The 17,506-nt window shown below is 43.0% G+C and overlaps 1 protein-coding gene across 1 annotated transcript in view; it reads right to left on the bottom strand.

Moving 5' to 3' along the window:
- LOC104517236 (protein lin-28 homolog B-like) overlaps positions 1 to 9,927 on the bottom strand; it is a gene marked incomplete at its 5' end in the record, with an annotated part of 39,427 nt that extends 29,500 nt beyond the window's left edge. Inside the window, 1 exon segment of the mRNA XM_010161831.1 lies at positions 9,708 to 9,927. Within this exon segment, the coding sequence (XP_010160133.1) occupies positions 9,708 to 9,927 (220 nt within the window).
- Positions 9,928 to 17,506: the final 7,579 nt, after the last annotated feature.

The following is a 17,506-nucleotide window of genomic DNA, read 5'->3' as shown; positions in this document are numbered from 1 at the left end:
CCCTGAGGAGCGTCCTAACTACCCACTTTGAGGTGATCATGTGGAGACTGGGAGAACTCTGTACTTCTCGCACTGACACCATTTTCAGTGGTGTGTCCTCCCCTCCCCAAGCCCTTCTCTTGCCTCTCCTTCTTCATCTTCCCCATGTCTGTGTTTCCATATTCCTGCTCCTTCCTAATCTTCACCCTATCCGCTGTCCTTGAAGTATCTTCCTGTCACCCTGCCTGAGGGATCATGGACATCACAGGCGCGTTTCTATTTGAGCTCCCCCATTTCTTCTCTGACCACCTTCCCACAACCAGAAGCAGCAACTGCGAAGTCCCACTCAGGCCTGCTACTTCTGGGTGGAGAATGCCACATCGCTATGCGGGGCTGGCTTAAACTGCAACTATTTTTCCCAAATAAACCCACTTTTCCCAGTGTAAATACGTCCTTAAAGCTGTGAATTCTTTCAGGATATAGCCTATGTCTTATTACCTGCTTGAGAAGTGCTCTAGCACGCTGTAGGTGCACTGGTGGGGGGGTGTGTGCACAGAGGGAACAGCAGTAGTGTTCCTGCACCACCACTACAGAGATGACTACCTCCGTGACGCATTCCTCTTACATAATGAGCTGCTGAGCTTCTTGACAAAACAAGATATTGAAGTAAATTCACATTTTTAAATGATTCATATTTAAGTAGGTTTGATCTTTAAGTGTCAAGGACAGAAACATGAAGCCACAGCTAATAAAAGAAACAGCTGTAACAATTTGGAATTATATTACTGCACAGACTTTATTAATTTGAAGTTAAAGGGCTCCAGAACTTTTATTCCTTCTGAAGAGCTTCAGATTTATCAACAGCGGTAAATCAAAGGCAGTGTTTAGGGAATATGTGATTTAGCAGCTATGCTGTAATTCAGTTTTTCCCAACTTTCAAGTTCTTGGTATCTTTTTCAACAGGCAAATGTTTCCATCGCCTGGAATCCTCACTATAATCTTTCCTTAGTGTTACATATTTATTACATGCTTTGAGTGAATTTGCTAGGTGATGCTGGAGTGCAGCACATCTAGAAGAGCAAGGAAATGCAACTGTTTTCCTAAAATGAAAGGATTTGAGGTTTAACTATTTACACTGAACGTTTTTGTAGTAAAATACAGCACAGACCATGTGCATCTTTCAGAAAGACAGTTTGTCCTGCAAGCAGTTCCGTTCCCTATTCATGTATAGCTATAGCACAGCACATGAGCAAAAAGCAGCAGTCTGTAACCAGGGTCAACATTAACTTAAAAAGAAATTTCCATGATTGGGGAAATCTTTTCAAATAATGCCCTCTTTCCTACTACTTTCAAAGCACAAGCTTAAGTACTTACTGAGTTTATGCATGCTTATTCTTGTCTACTTGAAAACAGTGTATGAGTATAGTTGTAAGAAACTAAACAGTGAGAGATTTGAATTATGCAAGAAGGTGCTAGTTATATTAAGAAGATTTTTAGAAACAGAAATGGTGTTTTGTAAATTATTTACTGAAATACTTTTAATATACGCTCTCCTGAAGTTATGTATAATCTCTGCTCAACTGAGCAAAGTTCTCAATTCTTTCGTGCTTCTGAATTCCTGCAGATACAGGGCATCATTACCACAGGTAGGACTCTAGTGTAATCATCAGGCGTATCAGTACACTACGGAAAAGGCCTGAACATGTGCTGGTACTTTACAGTAAATGAGAAAGAGCTCTTCCCTGAATGAAAGAGGGTGAAATACTCAGAAAACACGAGGCCTGAGAAGACATCCAATTAAAGAACAGCATTCTGCATTCTGAAAACAGTCTATGTACTTAAGAAACCCATCTGCTATGCAGGGACAGCTTTACTCTACATGAGGCTGCATAAAGACGACACCTTCCTACTCACTTCATCTGCTCCTTGTACATTTTCAGAATTGTATCGACTTACTTCAGCATCAAATTTGGATTTGTTACTATAAACATTATGAAAAATTTGGGGCCTATCTTCTTAACTGTTCATACATACAAACGGATGCCACAGGCAACTTTATTCAGGCTCCACTGTGTTCTTACTACAGGCTTGCAATGAAGATTAGGCTTAAGATACCACTTAGTGGTATCACTGCCAGCAGGTTCCCAGCTCTTGCTTTAGCACAGAAATTTGTGTTCATTTGAAGCAGGTAAATAGCCCTATCAGGAGCCACATCTGACGGAAAGGAGGCACATCTTCCTGTGTGTTTTGCTGATCTGCGTGTTGAACTGCAAAGCCCAATTCCCACCCGCACCCAAGCGAGCAGGCTGAAACACCCCGCGGTCCCTCAAGTTCACCAGCGACGCACGATCAGCAAAGAGCCCTTACTTTCAAGTTGCCCTGTGATGAATTTGGCAGTTTAATCATGCAAAACCAGAAAACAGCCTTTCACATGAATAAGGGATTGCCTGTATCACCCCTCAGCACACTACAGTGTGCCTGGGTACCCCAAAATAACTAACTGATCTGTCTCAGAAGCAGCACAGCTGTTAAGGGATCAAATTAAGCTTTGCAGCCTGCATCTAACTTTGGGAATTGGCTTTGCAAATGAAACAGTGTTCTTAACATTTAAAATTTGCAATGGGATTTTCTCCATGTCTTCTGAAAGACAAAACCTTTTATTCCAATGTTATACATGTTGTTGCGCACAATGGTAACCATTTCTACACCACCATCCAAGTACTGATCTTTCAGCTCAGCATCCTGGCTCCCGACTGTGTGAGCTACGGAAACAGGCAGGAAGGGAAATCCATTAACTTTTGAAGAAGGCAGCTCCCAGTGCCGTGTGCTAGATCTGGGGGTAGAAGCTAGAATAAACTGTGGCTTGCCGTCTTCTGAGAGGTGAGGCTTTCCTGCTCATTCTCTCATGCTGGGGCACTTACTCTATTATAGCTCTACACCTGGCATTTCCACAAGAGTCAAGTTCAGCTACACCCCAGGCTGGAGACAAAATCATGCCAAAGACCGTATGGTCCAGAGATACTGGGCACTATACACACCAGTCGGTGGCAGTTATTTTGTCCTTCCTCCCTTAAGCCACCTTCCTTTCATCTTCTGGTGAAGAAAATACGTGGTCTTGGAGATTTGGTTCTGTTATTACCAGGCTGGATGGACCAAGTCCTGGAAGCACGCCGTGTGTTTTGGTTTGAAGGAAGGTTGTGGCAGCTGAGCTCCCCTAAACACAGACAGACTGTGTAGAGATTTGAACAAGGGCTGTCTAATGAATATATGCAGTAACACTTTCCAGAGGCTTCTAACTTAGACTTGGAGGGGTCTGCACAAAGACAAGGAAAGATTAACCCCTGCCCTACAGATACATCTCCAAGCCAGCTTTCAAGCCTCCAATCCACAGCACAAAGTGGCAGCTATTTTTAACAAAGTTACCTATTTTTTAACCCTATTTTAACCCTGAAAGCTCTCTGCTTTTATCCCACTCTTGGACACGCCTGCACTGTTACTAAACCTTCCAAAAAGTTGTCAGCCTGAAAAAGAAGTTTTCCAAAGTTGGAAAACTTTGTCCCTAATGACTGCAGTTCAGCAAAGAGGTAACCTTCTTAAAGCACTGGAGTGGTGCAGAGCTTTTTGGTTTTGCCATGCTTCCACTGGCAAGGGGATAATAGGGCAGAAAGGACGTAATTTCACACGGTAATTTTATGTAAGGGAACATACCGCGGTGGTCTTTACGGTCCGTACGCCTTAAGGGGGATCTTAAAAATCACTGGGACAAGGAACTAAACAGCCAACAGAATCACTGTGAAACTGGGAAAAAGCAAACAGCAAAAAAAAAAAAAAAAGAGCGCTACATGCTGAGAGGTGGCTGGTTACAGTTCCTTGAAACAACAACAACAAAAACATGAGGCATTTAGATCAAAATCTCTTTAGGAGGCGTTCATCTTCTAATTTCTGAAACACCACCCTCGAGTAAGGTCCTTTTGCAAGGCTGTATTTTTACGAAATCTGTGTAAAAACCACGCAGCTTCTGCGTTATTTTTGTTCCAGCTTGCTCTTTGGAAAACAGCAGAACTGCGAATGTGACCTACCTCAGAGCAGAGCAGGAAAATTCAACCCTTTGTCAGTGACGTGCTAACACCATTTTGTGCCAAAGCTACAAGTCCTTGAACTTTCTGTCCTTTTCTCTGGACGGCCAGGCACTCTCGTTTCATCTGCCCACTGGTTTTGACCCAGCGCTGCTCAGGACATGCCAAAAGCAGGTCCCCGTGGCTGGCCAAGGGCAGGAATGGCCGTGACCCCTGCAATGTAGCCATGTCCAGTGACTGCCAGTCTGGCCCTGCCTCCCAGCTCTCGGGCGAAGGGATTCTGATGGGCTTTCCCCACCTGCCTCGGCCCTATCTGTCTGCTAAGCACAGTTTTAATGAGCTTTGTTCATTTTGGTATAGTTCAGGGATCTCCTTCACAGCCCATACCACCCCCATTATTCACGTGTCCTCACAAAAATCTGCTCAGCTCGAGCCGTAGGAGGCTTTTCTACAAAAACTGAATTATACACTTGAGCGTGATTCAGTCAGTAGAGATGGAACTGATATAATTTCAGGTTTGATGTGACTTTGTATGAAGTAACTTTTCTGTCCTAAACTAGCTCTCCTTGTCCTGCTAACTTCGATCTCGACGCCCTCCACAGCACTCCACCGTGCCGTCATCTTTGCCTGTCACACACCCGTTCAGCGCGCTTTGTGCAAACCACAAGCTTTTAAAGACTTCGAAGATATTATTATTATAGCCTGACTTCGGATCATCTGCCAAATGTCTTCTGATATTAAATCTGGTTTTTTGTCTGACTCAGACACAAACTAATTTTAGGTGACAGTTCATCAGGGAAATATTTTATTTAATTACAGCTCCCCCACCCCCTACCCCCCCATGGCTGTATTCAACCTGTGGTTTAGAAATATGTTTTTCTCCACTTGAAAACTATGCTTTGGGTCATGTCTAGGAGTCACTGGCAAATATCATTTATTACATCGTAACACAAAACCCACTTCTCTCCTTTGCAGATGTCTGCATTGGAAAAAGGTGTTTCATAGATTCACAGAGTGGAAGAGGTTGGAAGGGACCTCTAGAGATCATCTGGTCCACCCTCCCGCCAGAGCAGGATCACCTAGAGTAGGTCACACAGGAACAAGTCCAGGCGGCTTTGGAAAGTCTCCAGGGAAGGAGACTCCCCCACCTCTCTGGGCAGCCTGTTCCAGCGCTCTGTCACCCTCACAGGGAAGAAGTGTTTCCTCATGTTCAGGCTGAACCTTCTGTTTTCCAGTTTATGGCCATTGCCCCTAGTCCTGTCACTGGACACCACTGAGAAGAGCCTGGCCCCATCTTCCTGACACCCACCCTTCAGATATTGATAAGCATTGATAAGATCCCCCCTCAGCCTCCTCTTCTCCAAGCTAAACAGACCCAGCTCTCTCAGCCTTTCCTCACATGGAAGGTACTGCAGGCCCTCCAGCATCTTAGTGGCCCTGTGCTGGGCCCTCTCCAGCAGTTTGAAGTGTTACATCCATGCTGCAGCGTTCATTACTATTTAGCCAACGGCTAAATACACGGCTATTACACTAGCCGTATTCCCAGAACGTAGCATCACTGTTTATACAGTGGCAATGCTCTGTTAAGCTTCCTCATTTCCAGGGGCTCCCAACTCCTTCCCACAGTTTGCTTGCAGGGCTGTGCTGTAAACCAAGTCAGTGAAATGTTTGTCAAACTCAGAATCTCACAACACACTACTTATATATTACATGTTTAAATCCAAACCACTTACTGATACAGGTCACCCGTACTAGAAAGCCTCCCTGCCACAAGTGTGATGTTAGTGGAGGGCAGCATAGGACTGAAACATCGTAAATTAGAACTGGGAGATGAAGCTATACCCCCAATTATTTCTTCCTTGTCCCTTCCTTCTAGCTTTATCACTTCCATTTCAGTGTAAATACTTCAAAAGCAAAAAAGGAAAAGGAAGTTGTTGTCCTCCCCATCCCCCTCGAAAAGTTCTACGTGAAGCAAGTGCCCCGTCAAGCAAGCAGAGGGCTACAGGCACTCTGCTGAAAAAGTATCCAACTTTGACCTTCTACTAGGGACATTTACAGATACTGGGTAATACCTCTCCATCCCAAAGATAACTCTAGCTTCTAGTCGTGTGAGCATCGTGCATCCTGTTTTTTAATACTGTGCCAAAGGCCTTTGGGTCTAATTTATTTAAATGTGCACTGCACTAAAGAGTATTTTCCCAACTATATAAATTTATAAAAATAGTAGTAAATAAAAAATTACAACTAAAAAATGGTACTTTACCCAGTTTCATTTCAGGTTGCATACAAACACAGGGAGTGTTTAAAAAAAGAAAAAAAAGGCATATATTTTTTTCCTTCCTCACTTTTTTCTCCTCCAAACTTTATTCTGAGATGATGGGCTAGGTTCTGATTTCATCTACTCTGCTCTAAATCGAGATTTCACAGACTTGTCCACAAGTTACTGAGCAGGTGATTAAGGTGTGAATTCAGAGTACTTTTATCTTTTCGGCATCAGCTCCCCGCAGTCATTCCTAGAGAGCAGCATAGCCTGCTCGTGTCTCGGCTCACTGGCAGCGCTGGGCAGAACACGCTGTGTTGGGCATGCGTCAGGAGCTCCCGCGAAGGGAGCCGCAACCTGCTGCAGTGTTAGCACTTTGCAAATTCAGCCTCTGGCTTAGATAGAGGCCGTCCCCAAGAGCTGCTATTGTGCATCTTTGTCATGGAACACCACCTCTGAATCCAGCACCTCTCTGATGCAAATCCCAGTGGAGTCTCGTTTAGAAACCTGCCCTCTAGCCCAGATTGTTCCAGGCACCATGAAAAATATATAAACATAAGACACAAGGATATTACAGTAGCTTGAAGCAAGGTCTGGGAACCTAAAGCCCACAGGCTGCTTATAGCCACAGCCTCATTGCCCATCGACCACAAAAGACTTGCCCTTTTCGTACCAGCACGGCTAGCATGCTGGCTGAGAAAGATGCCACGGTGACCGGTATCACTGATAGCAATTACAGAGCCTTCCCACCCAAGCTATAACATTAACGTGGCCCACAGTAACCTGAAGGGGAAATACTATCGTAGCAAGGTCCCCACAGCAACAACACTCTGCTAATTACAGAGACTGAGTCTATTGTGGGAGCACCACAAAATCTACCAAAAAGCACCAATATTTGGTAACCGCACTGTCATGACTTCTCCACCACCCCACCCCCCCATCCCAGCTGCACATATTGCTGCTTTTCCCTTTCTTTTTCTCACCTTTGCACCTCTCCAACTCAGTGTCAGCCTTCCCTTCTGCCTTAAATCCCGCCTACATCATTAACAGAGTCATGGGATCCATTCCAGTGGGATCCATTTAAAAAGATTCAGGGAGGCTCGGCCCTGATACCATCAGGGTATGATGGGGGGTGACAGGGAGGATGACAACTGATGGTCATAAACACTGATACCTTAGAAAAGAGGTAAACTCAAGAACGTGGGATTAGCGTTCATAAATGGAGGCAGTCCTCTCACTGCAACAGAAATGTTGCACTACGTGCCGGAGATGCACTTTTTGTACTGGCTGGGCATTCAATCAAAACTGATTTTCCTCCATGCAAAGACACTGCTCCTTACTGAGCGATAACGGCAGTGCTATTTCAGACATCTCAGATTTCAGACAGCCTATGACTTAAGCATAAGAATTTTGAGACAGAAGTGGCTAGATGTTTTTGCCCACATTTTCACATTCAAATTAATCCAATTTAAGTTTGAATTTTTCCTTCTTTAAAGGCAAGTGAACACGAAAGAGTACAAAAACCTTGTGGTTTGCCTCTCTGCACTGCTTCTCAGCGTATAACTGTTCAATTTTTTTTCTATGCTCTAGCTATGAAAAAACTTCACTGAAAGCAGGATTCATCTCACTTAACTTTAGAGACTTGTAAGGGAATTACCTACAGCCCTGGAGCTAGGCTCCCTTTGTAGTCCTTGAACAGAAACAGCCACAAGGCAAGTACTGCTCCCTCTGCACCGACTACACTGTGCACTGTAGAGTTCTACAGTTGTTCAAATCCCTGCGTCCTTAAATATTTAGTTTTCCTGGTCTAGTTACAACCTGTCCATTTAAATGTCAAGGTTTTTGAAGCAAGGACTGTCTTCCTTTCATACGCATGTGCAACAAGCAGGACAACAGTATCACGACTGCATGACCATGGCCTTTATTTGCTGCCATAGTATGAAACATCAATAATAACTGAAACGCTAATGCCCTAAACAGATTAGTAACTACAGTCCATGGAAAACTAATGGTTTTAATAAGAAATATATTAGAAGGCTAGCTCAAAATAAAAAAGAAAAAAAATTAAAAAAAAAAAGAAGGTTTTTCACAGCCAATGCATGCAACACAACTCTGAAAGGCCAGATATGGTGAGCCATCAAAAAGAAAGCTTTGTCCGGCTTACAAAGTCTCTCCTTGTTTTGGCTATGGACTCTGATCTGTTCCAGCAGCAATAAATTTTGTTCATGGCCTTTAGCTTTTACAAAGAAGGTGGAAGAGGGACAACTATCACGTTGTCTCCAGTCCTTAATTAAAATAAAGGGGAGAAAAAAAAAAAAGGGGGGGGGTGGGGGTGGTGAAGGGGAAAGAAGTCTTTTAAACAGAAGTGGGGACAAGTAGAGTTCATCTGTAGCCAGCAAAGGCTTCTGATCCCCCGTTTCTTGGGGCTGGGCTACACTGCCTTTCCAGGTGACCCTCTCTTTCCAAAGCCACTCTTTGGTTCAGAATTTGCAATGAAGAGAACCACCTCTCAGTCATGCCATACATCAAATACTGCAGGTGAAACTTGGCTGGATGGATGGTCTTACTAGGATTATTCACAAATTGTGTATTCCCCTGTAATCTCAGTCATTACAGCTACTAGGCTGGGCAATACCATGAGGAAAAAAGGATATTCATCTAAATACAAGAGCTTTGGGGCAGGAAGGCTGTCCTTTGGGAACTAGGTGCAAGCGACTTCATAGTGAAGAGGATTCACAGAATTTCTTCAAGCCATCAGAGACAGAAAGCAAAGTAAATCAGTGCAAGTCAGACTGCTGCACTTGTCTAAGTGCAGCTCCCAAGACTGACCCGGAACCTGTAAAATATTATTACAACAGCTCTTCAGACCACCAGGCACTAAAACTTCTGGGAACACCCGTTCACACTAAGTAAAAAAATATAATTAATCAAATTATGTGCATCTCAACCCTGACTGCATCACCTACACTTTCTTCTGTACAAAACCACTGCCTCACAGTTTAAAACCCCGCTGCACACAACAGTCTCGTCAGCATGCACAGTTCTCACATAAACATGACGTTATTTCACCTGTATTCTGACTGACTTCTCTTCTCAGTCTAAAAGCAGTAATTTCAAAATAATATTACATTCCTTTGCAGGCTCCCTCTAATTTAATAAAACCTCCTCAAGTAAAACCAAGTAAGCAGGTGATTCATGTAGTTGTATAAATGCAGCTTAGTAAGTTTCACCAAATTACTAGGCTACACGTAAGAGCCAAGTTTACATCAAAGGGCTTCCTTTCACAAATGACTAGAAGTTGAAAACAGTTTCAAGAAAAATTTGCAAAGAAAAAAGGGGGGGGGGGGGGGAGGGGCAAGGGCAGGAGGAGTAGAGCAAAGTAAGGTAATTACCTATCTCCCTTTGGTTTTCTTTTTTGTACTGTCTTCCCTTTGGGTCGTCTTTCACTTCCTAAACAGGGGCTCCCACCAGGGCCTGTTACCCGTATTGATTCAAGGCCTTTGGAAGATTTCTTAAAAGTAAATTCCACTGGTTCTCCTTCTTTTAGGCTTCTAAATCCTTCCATGTAAAGCTTGCTCTGTAAATAGGAAAAACACTCTTGGTTACCATTGCCTTAAAAACAATATTGACATTCATAATCAACAGGACAAATCATCCTGTCTACTCTCCTGGAATACATACAGGTTGAATAACAATTTCCTCTGTGTGAGCTACAGCAAATGATACTACAAATTATAGTCCTGGGTACACTGAAAACACTATTCAACACCAAATAAGTAACAAAACAAATAACATTTTCCTTTTCATTGATGAATGCTATAGAGGTAAGAAGCAGAAAAAACGCTGTATTCATACACCCCTGTTTAACAGGCACTGGGAACCCAAAAGGCTTTTTTAATGAAACAGAAAGAAAGCAATGTTCACTTCACAGCCAATCCATTTATGATCAAAATTATTACAACTCATATTCCTCATATCTGGGACATGGTTCTACTGCTCTGAAAATGAATCAAAGGTATAACAAGCCTGAGAGCCAGGAGGAAGGCACTCTGGAACAAAGTCCACTGAAACAGGCAATTCAAATATCCCTGGCAAGCTGCTAAATTTCTGTTCACAACTCCAAAAATCTTATCCAGTTAGGATGATTCAGGTATGTATTTGTATTGTCATTACCAGAAAAAGAAATTGTTATAATCAGGGGAAGTGAAACAAATACTGATAAATCATATTACGTTGTGGCAGCAAAATCTTGGACAAGCTGAAGTCTACAGGAGCTCACCACTGATTCTGATGCAATGAAATTTTTCATCTCAATGCCTAACAAATTATGTACAATAGTAAACCTACACCCCAGGACAAATCTGATGAATCAAACTCAAATAAAATGATCGTCAAGTTAAGTAAAACAACTGGGTGAGGGAAAGATAAAATCATAGACACTGGTTGCACTAAACATTTATTTTAGAAGTTACACATAACATGAAGAAGGTCAGTTGGGACTCACAGAGAATATTACAAAATCCATTAACTTCCCAACATTTGTAATTTTGCAGGAGAGTTATAAAACATGTTTTCTTCCTTTGCTCAAGAACTCATCATCACAAAGAGAAAAATGTTCCCTGACTGATTCTTCCTGAGTTCTCCAGCACTCCCTTGGCCGAACCACGGAGTCAAGAAGGGAACCTTCAGTGCAAGAGCCACCCCCACTCAGTCACGTGTCAAAGAGCCAAGCGACACTCGACGCTAAGTCACCTCTACTACCCCACAAGTGCAACCCGGGAACGTGTTTAAATCCCTGGCACGGGCTCCCTGTACTCCAGTTACGGGTATGGGAGGTCTGCAGCGCCAAGGCACTATTTGAGCAGAGCAGAAGAACGGACACCTCCAGAGTTCAAAGCTCACACACAAAGAGGGAGCCAGTCTCTTCACCAGGATGCACGCAGAACAGGACAGGAGGCAACAGGCTCCAGCTGCTCCAAGGGAAACTCCATCCAGACATAAGGAGAAGTTGCTCACTATGAGAAGAATTAAACAAAGAAGCCCAGAGTAGTGGTGTCGTTCCCTGGGCTGCAAACAGCTGTGGCTCAGCTTAACAGGGCACTGAATAACCTAATCCAAGGCCCTGCTTTCAGCAAAAAGCTGGACCAGACAATTTCAAGAAGTCCCTTCCAGCCTACGCTTTTCTGTGATCCAGATATCTTAACCCAGAGCTGAATCACATCTGGTGAGACTGGAAAACAGGATTCCAGTTCCTGGTTTTGCAACAGAATTACCTCAGGGGGCATATGTCACTTCACTCCTCCCCGTCTTCCCAAAGAGGGGCACCACAGCAAAGCCCATTTCATACAGCACTAAAAGACCAAGTTCAAAATGATAAAATAATTGGAAATACTTGCTTTAATGAAACCGTGTGAAAGCACATGCATCTTGGCTTCCAAAAACCCCATGTATGGGCACAGCTGAGCTCCCGCAGTCCAGCACAATCCACAATGCAACAAGACACTGCCCAGTGCCGGTGTGACAGAGGGACTCGGGTGCTTACAGTTTTTCCAGCAGCCAGGAATAAGCAAGAACACAGCTCTGCTGGGTAGGACAAAGGCTGGTTTTGCTTATCCAGTTGTGTGGCTCTCGTACACGTGATTCTTCCACCAAATGTTAACAGTGTGAAGCATGAGACAAATAGTTGACTAACAGGCAAGAGGTTGAGCACTATTTAAAAAGAGGAGGGCACACACATGAAAGAAGAAAGCTTGGTTGTTTTTTGAAATGCAAATATAAACTATGAAAAAGTTCAGAATATGCCCAAAGAGACACCACCGCTCATCAACTGAAACAACAGATTCTGCCTGTGGCATGCATCCACCCCTAGGTCCATCCACACCTCCCTCAGTGTTCAGCAGCCACAAGGGAAAATCTTAAAAGGAAAGAACAAAACCACAGGTATTTTGTCCCAAACTAAAATATATAGTTAAATATTCCAAAACTAGACAATCATGATGCAGATGGGTGCTAATCACAAGGGGAACCTCAAGCAGGTAAACACAGGCTCTTATTTCTCCGTAAGGTAACACTGAAGACGGCATGGATGCTTTTGTCTTTTTGTTTAATTACAACTTAATGAAGATATACTTAAGTCACAGCAAGACTTACGCCTTTGTCCCCTGGGAGTTTCGCTGTTATAAAACAAACACCAAAAGGTTGACATCCGATATAACATTACATCTTCTAGTTTACTTCAAAAGAAGGAAGTACTTATTTAAACCACAACCAAAACCAGGGCATTATTAGTACTCTAAAATGGTTTTATTTTTCTCATTTCACTTTTTGCAACAGAACTTTTATTTCCAAACAAAGAACTATATTTACAAGAGGAATTTTAAAATATATTTAAAAGCCAAAGTAATGGAACAATTATGCTTTCATAAATCACATACTATGCGAGTGTACATTTTTTTCCATGTTTGTTTTTTCGAGTTCTTTTAACAACAGAAAATACTGAAAAAAACCACTCCAAATTACTTGCACAGTACTCTTCGTGAATACACCTCAACAGCTTTTCAATGGTACTGATGGATTTGGTGCTGTCTGACTTACTGTGTAAATGTACCCCACTATGTTGTCAGCCAGCTCGTGTTGAGATTCTCTGAGGGTGCAACAATTCAAAGCCACAGTGAAAAAAAAGGCATTTGGAAACCAGCAAAACAAATCTAAAACCTGAATCCATCTTAACTTGTCTGAAGAGTTGGACAAAAAATGTCTGTAAAGTTGATAATTTAATGTTGAGAGACCTAGCTCAGTATTTTCCTCACATTACTTGAACAAATAAAACCCACACAATTAAAAGCAGCCAGAGTTTCAAGTCAGTGAACCATTTCTAGAGCCCTGAATGGGGTGTATGGGCACACCGCCAATGAACAAAGGGAAAAACTTAAAAGCAACATGCTTTTCCTCCTTTCTCTCTCTTTCAGCTGTCAGAGACTTGCTGTTATTTTTACCAGCACTCAATGCAGTGATTTCAGACTACAGCTTTTTTCTTTTTCTCTTTTAACTTGACAGTGCCATTGCTGTTTTCTTTTTAACAGGTATCCTATTATTTCTTAGTATTTTGACTTATAACGTTCAAGTCACACATCTCTGTCACAAGCAGTAGCTTGGTCCAAAATGCTGACAATTCCGTAAGAGAATTAGCAACAACAAAAAATAAGACTGGAAAAATCCAGGATCACAAATTCTTGGAAAGCATTTCCTACTATAAAACAAAAATCAAAACATAACAAATATAAACTATATTTGCAGGATGGTCCCAAAGAAAAGTACCATTTCCTGGGCTGTCAGGGAGTGCTCACAACTCTCACCAGGCTCTACAAAAGAAAGGAAGTTTGGAATTAAGGCTCATTACAGGGGCCCAATCGCCTCCGATATGTGGGCATTACTTTTATTAACGTGAGGGGAGGGAAGGGAGAACAGGGTCCTCACACCAACTCTGCCGGTTCTGGTCAGGGCTGTGAACAACTGCTGTCGCAGGCACCGGATTCTTTAGAGGGGGGAAAATAAGTTGTTCGGCAGCATTCTGCTTCGGATCATTTATTTTCTGTCTCTCTCATTTCTGCCCCTTTTTATCTAGCGCCTGACTGATTGATTGATTGCCCAGTACAATGACCAGATGCCACCACTATGCTGGGTTTCCCAAAGCAAGAGAATGTTTTCCCCTCCAAAATCATCTACAATTAAATCCAGACATGAAGGAAAGCATATCCTGAAGCCCAACCTCACTGAACATTGTAACAAAGCCTCTCCAGAACCTCATACAGTTCCATCAAGAGCCAGCACTTTGAGTAAAGCAAGAGTACAGAGCGAGAAGACACCAAAGTAGGACAATTTACACTGGGTCTATACTAGCGCTCTCACTGCGTGAGGTCAAACCCAGAATTTAAGTGTTCCACACTGCAAATGTTAGGGGAAGCACTGCAAAATAATACCAGTTGCATGGTACAAGTGCTGCTGCAAGGACTGTTGCCGTCCACCAAGTTCATTTTAGGAGGTTTGTGAAGATCATGGATTTTTGCAGGCAGAATGCTAGAACTAATGAGAAACCCACTACGCTGAACTACAGCCCCTCAAGAGTAAGGAAACACTAACACAGAATTCAAAGGCCAGGGATCCTCCACAAGACAACTCGCCATTGCTCCCACTGATCTCATGGCTTCTTCCTGCTCCTACTAGAGGCTTATCTTCCACCAAATCTGGCACTTCTTGGTCCTCCCCATAAGCCAATTTAACTCACTAATCTGACAGGAAACACCCTCAGTTTAAAAAAAGGGGGGGAGGAGAAGAGGAAGAGGAAACAGGGATAGATTTTTGTTTTTCCAGTGAGCTAAATCTGTTCACAGAAAGGTTCAACGAACTCCAGGGCATACACAGTGGAAACGGCAACTTTTGAGATGAGAATTTGTTCCTTAATATTTTACGTAGAAAATAAAAATCTACAGTATTACAATTCTTTTTGAAAGCTCAACATAATATATATAAAGCTCAACTATATATAAATATAAATATATAAAACCAATTTCATTTCTCAAAGATTTGCACCTCAACTCTGAGGCAATGAAAAGTCATGTACATGTGTACAACACTTATTAGGTAGGGCGAGCTACTGCAAGTAACTTTACAGCAGGGAAAGAACAGGTATGTCGGCGGTTACCGTGATGCAGCTGGTACGCTGCAACTTGACATCCTTATTTACTTGGAATTTGTTTGTGTCTTGAATTTCTGCCTTGACCGCGGTCATGTTCATAATCTTGTTTCCATTCACCATCCTGTCGCTGTCCCCATACTTACTCTTCTTACTGAGAAGCGTGCAACGGTATTTATTTAGCTTTTGAACAAAAGGCTGTAATCCAAACCCACCCAATCCACACTCTCAATACGACTGAAGAATTTCTTCTTTCTCAGTTTATTTATATGTCTAAAGAAACTTTTACTAACTGCTTTAACTCTTAAGAACATCAAGTAAATTCTAACTCAGCTTAATACTTTCAGTTCTGGTTCCACCACAACTTCCAAGAAGTGACTTCCTTTGATAATCTATTCCTCCTTCCTTGCCCATTACCTTTTCTCTACCAATAACCCTCCCAGGAGAAGCTTCTCAGCTAGAAGGATTAGAAAGCTTCCCACAATTCTCCTTTCCTTTTATTTGGGATTCAGGTTGAACCTTTTCTCCATTTAAGCCTCCAGTTCAGGTCACTTGTTCACTAACCAGTTTTCCTAATTTAACAAATGTTTGCCTTAAAAAGTTACTGACTTTTTATTAGCACATTTATCTCAAACCAAATTAACTCAGTACGTGTTCTGTCTTCCTTTTTTAAACAAATCAGGCTTTCTATAAGGTCAGAAATTCCTTCCAAGTTCAAACTAACTATTCTGAATACTCTTTCGGTAAGAAAACTGTTGACTGTCATATACAAGAATACCACACCATTATAATATCATTTGTGCTTAAATACAGATCTGGTCTACTACATAGCCTACCTACAACGTTACTATTCCTACTAGTATTCTTCTCTCTCTTGTTATTCCAATGTCTGTATGTAAATCCTAAGCTAAAGGTCTACAACAAGTCTTTTATAATTCCTTCCCAAAGTGATTTTGGCCAAACAGATTCTACTGTATCCATGCTACTGTTTGTTTCTTTACATGGTGCCACTTCATTCATGACACCTTACTAATTTTCTGCATAATTTTCAGTATTTGTGTTCAGGCCATGAATGCTGTTTGACCGTGTTTCACGTGCACGTTCAATTCTCATCTACCCAATTTTCCTTCTGTGCTTCAAATACCAGGCGAGAAAATTAAGCCAGCCTCTTCTCCCATTTCTCAGTTTAAGTATTTTCTCATCAGTCATGCTAGGTACAAGGTAGAGTTTTAGGACTCAGTTCAGTCAATTCAAAGGGACGGTTCCTCTTCCCCCACCTCAATCTCACATTGACTCAGGAAGAAAACCGTTTACCTCTTCTTGGTAACGTCAGGTTTTCTGCTCCCTGAATCAGTTCTACGCAGAGTCAAAGAAAACAACCGGCACACCTCAAAAGAAGACACGTGAGCCTGCAGCCAGGTCAGGTTAGGCTGTCCTGTGCAGCATCTTCCCAATTTACCAGTTACACTGCCTCAGTGACCTCTCGAAACCCTGTCATTAATCCCAGAGGAGGCCACGAAGATGCTCAGAGGGCTGGAGCACCTCTGCTATGGGGACAGGCTGAGAGAGTTGGGCTTGTTCAGCCTGGAGAAGAGAAGGCTCCGGGGAGACCTTATTGCACCTTCCAGTACCTGAAGGGGCTACAAGGAAGCTGGGGGGGACTTTTTAGAAGGGCCTGTAGTGACAGGACAAGGGATAACGGGTTTAAACTGAAAGTGGGGAGGTTTAGATTGGACATCAGGAAGAAGTTCTTCCCGGAGAGGGTGGTGAGGCACTGGAACAGGTTGCCCAGAGAAGCTGTGGATGTCCCATCCCTGGAAGTGTTCAAGGCCAGGCTGGATGAGGCTTTGAGCACCCTGGTCTAGTGGAAGGTGTCCCTGCCCATGGCAGGGGGGGTGGAACTAGATGGTCTTTAAGGTCCCTTCCAACCCAAACCATTCTGTGATTCTATTCTATGGTAATACCCTCTGAAGCCCACCTATTGAGAAGTACCATCTTCTCTTGATAGTCTCTCCCAAGAGTTGACCACCTCCAAGCTCCCTCCTCACAAGCACTCCCTCACTACCAACAGACCATACTGCTGTTTGGAGCTCCACAGAACCCCCCCAGATGGAGGCCCTTCGCTTCCTTCACTCATCCCTGAGCTATTCCACCCTTGGTTGATCACAGCCACTCCACGCAGCTGAAACCGCCTCATTTTTTGTTACAAACACTGCAGTTCTGCAGAAACCTGAAGGCTCTTCCTACAAAAATTGGGAACAAATGGACATGACCTTTTAGGCAATCATTAAATAGGAAAGATTACCTTTTCTATTTTCACCAGGAGGAGGCACTGGGGTTTTTTTTTCCCTTCCAAGGACAAGGGCCTGACCTGAGGAGAACAAGCTCTCCAAGGCACCCTGACACTCAACTCATTTTAGTGAAGCATCAAGTGCAAAACTTCCCAACGCAGGAGAAAACCAGCATGGCGAGGCTGTGGGCATGCTGGTGCCCTTCCAC

The sequence above is a fragment of the Eurypyga helias genome, unplaced genomic scaffold (genome assembly GCF_000690775.1).
Source record: "Eurypyga helias isolate BGI_N326 unplaced genomic scaffold, ASM69077v1 scaffold662, whole genome shotgun sequence".
In the NCBI taxonomy this organism is placed as follows: domain Eukaryota; kingdom Metazoa; phylum Chordata; class Aves; order Eurypygiformes; family Eurypygidae; genus Eurypyga; species Eurypyga helias.
The sequence above is the reverse complement of the archived record's forward strand: the minus strand, read 5'-3'. Positions and strand labels throughout refer to the sequence as shown.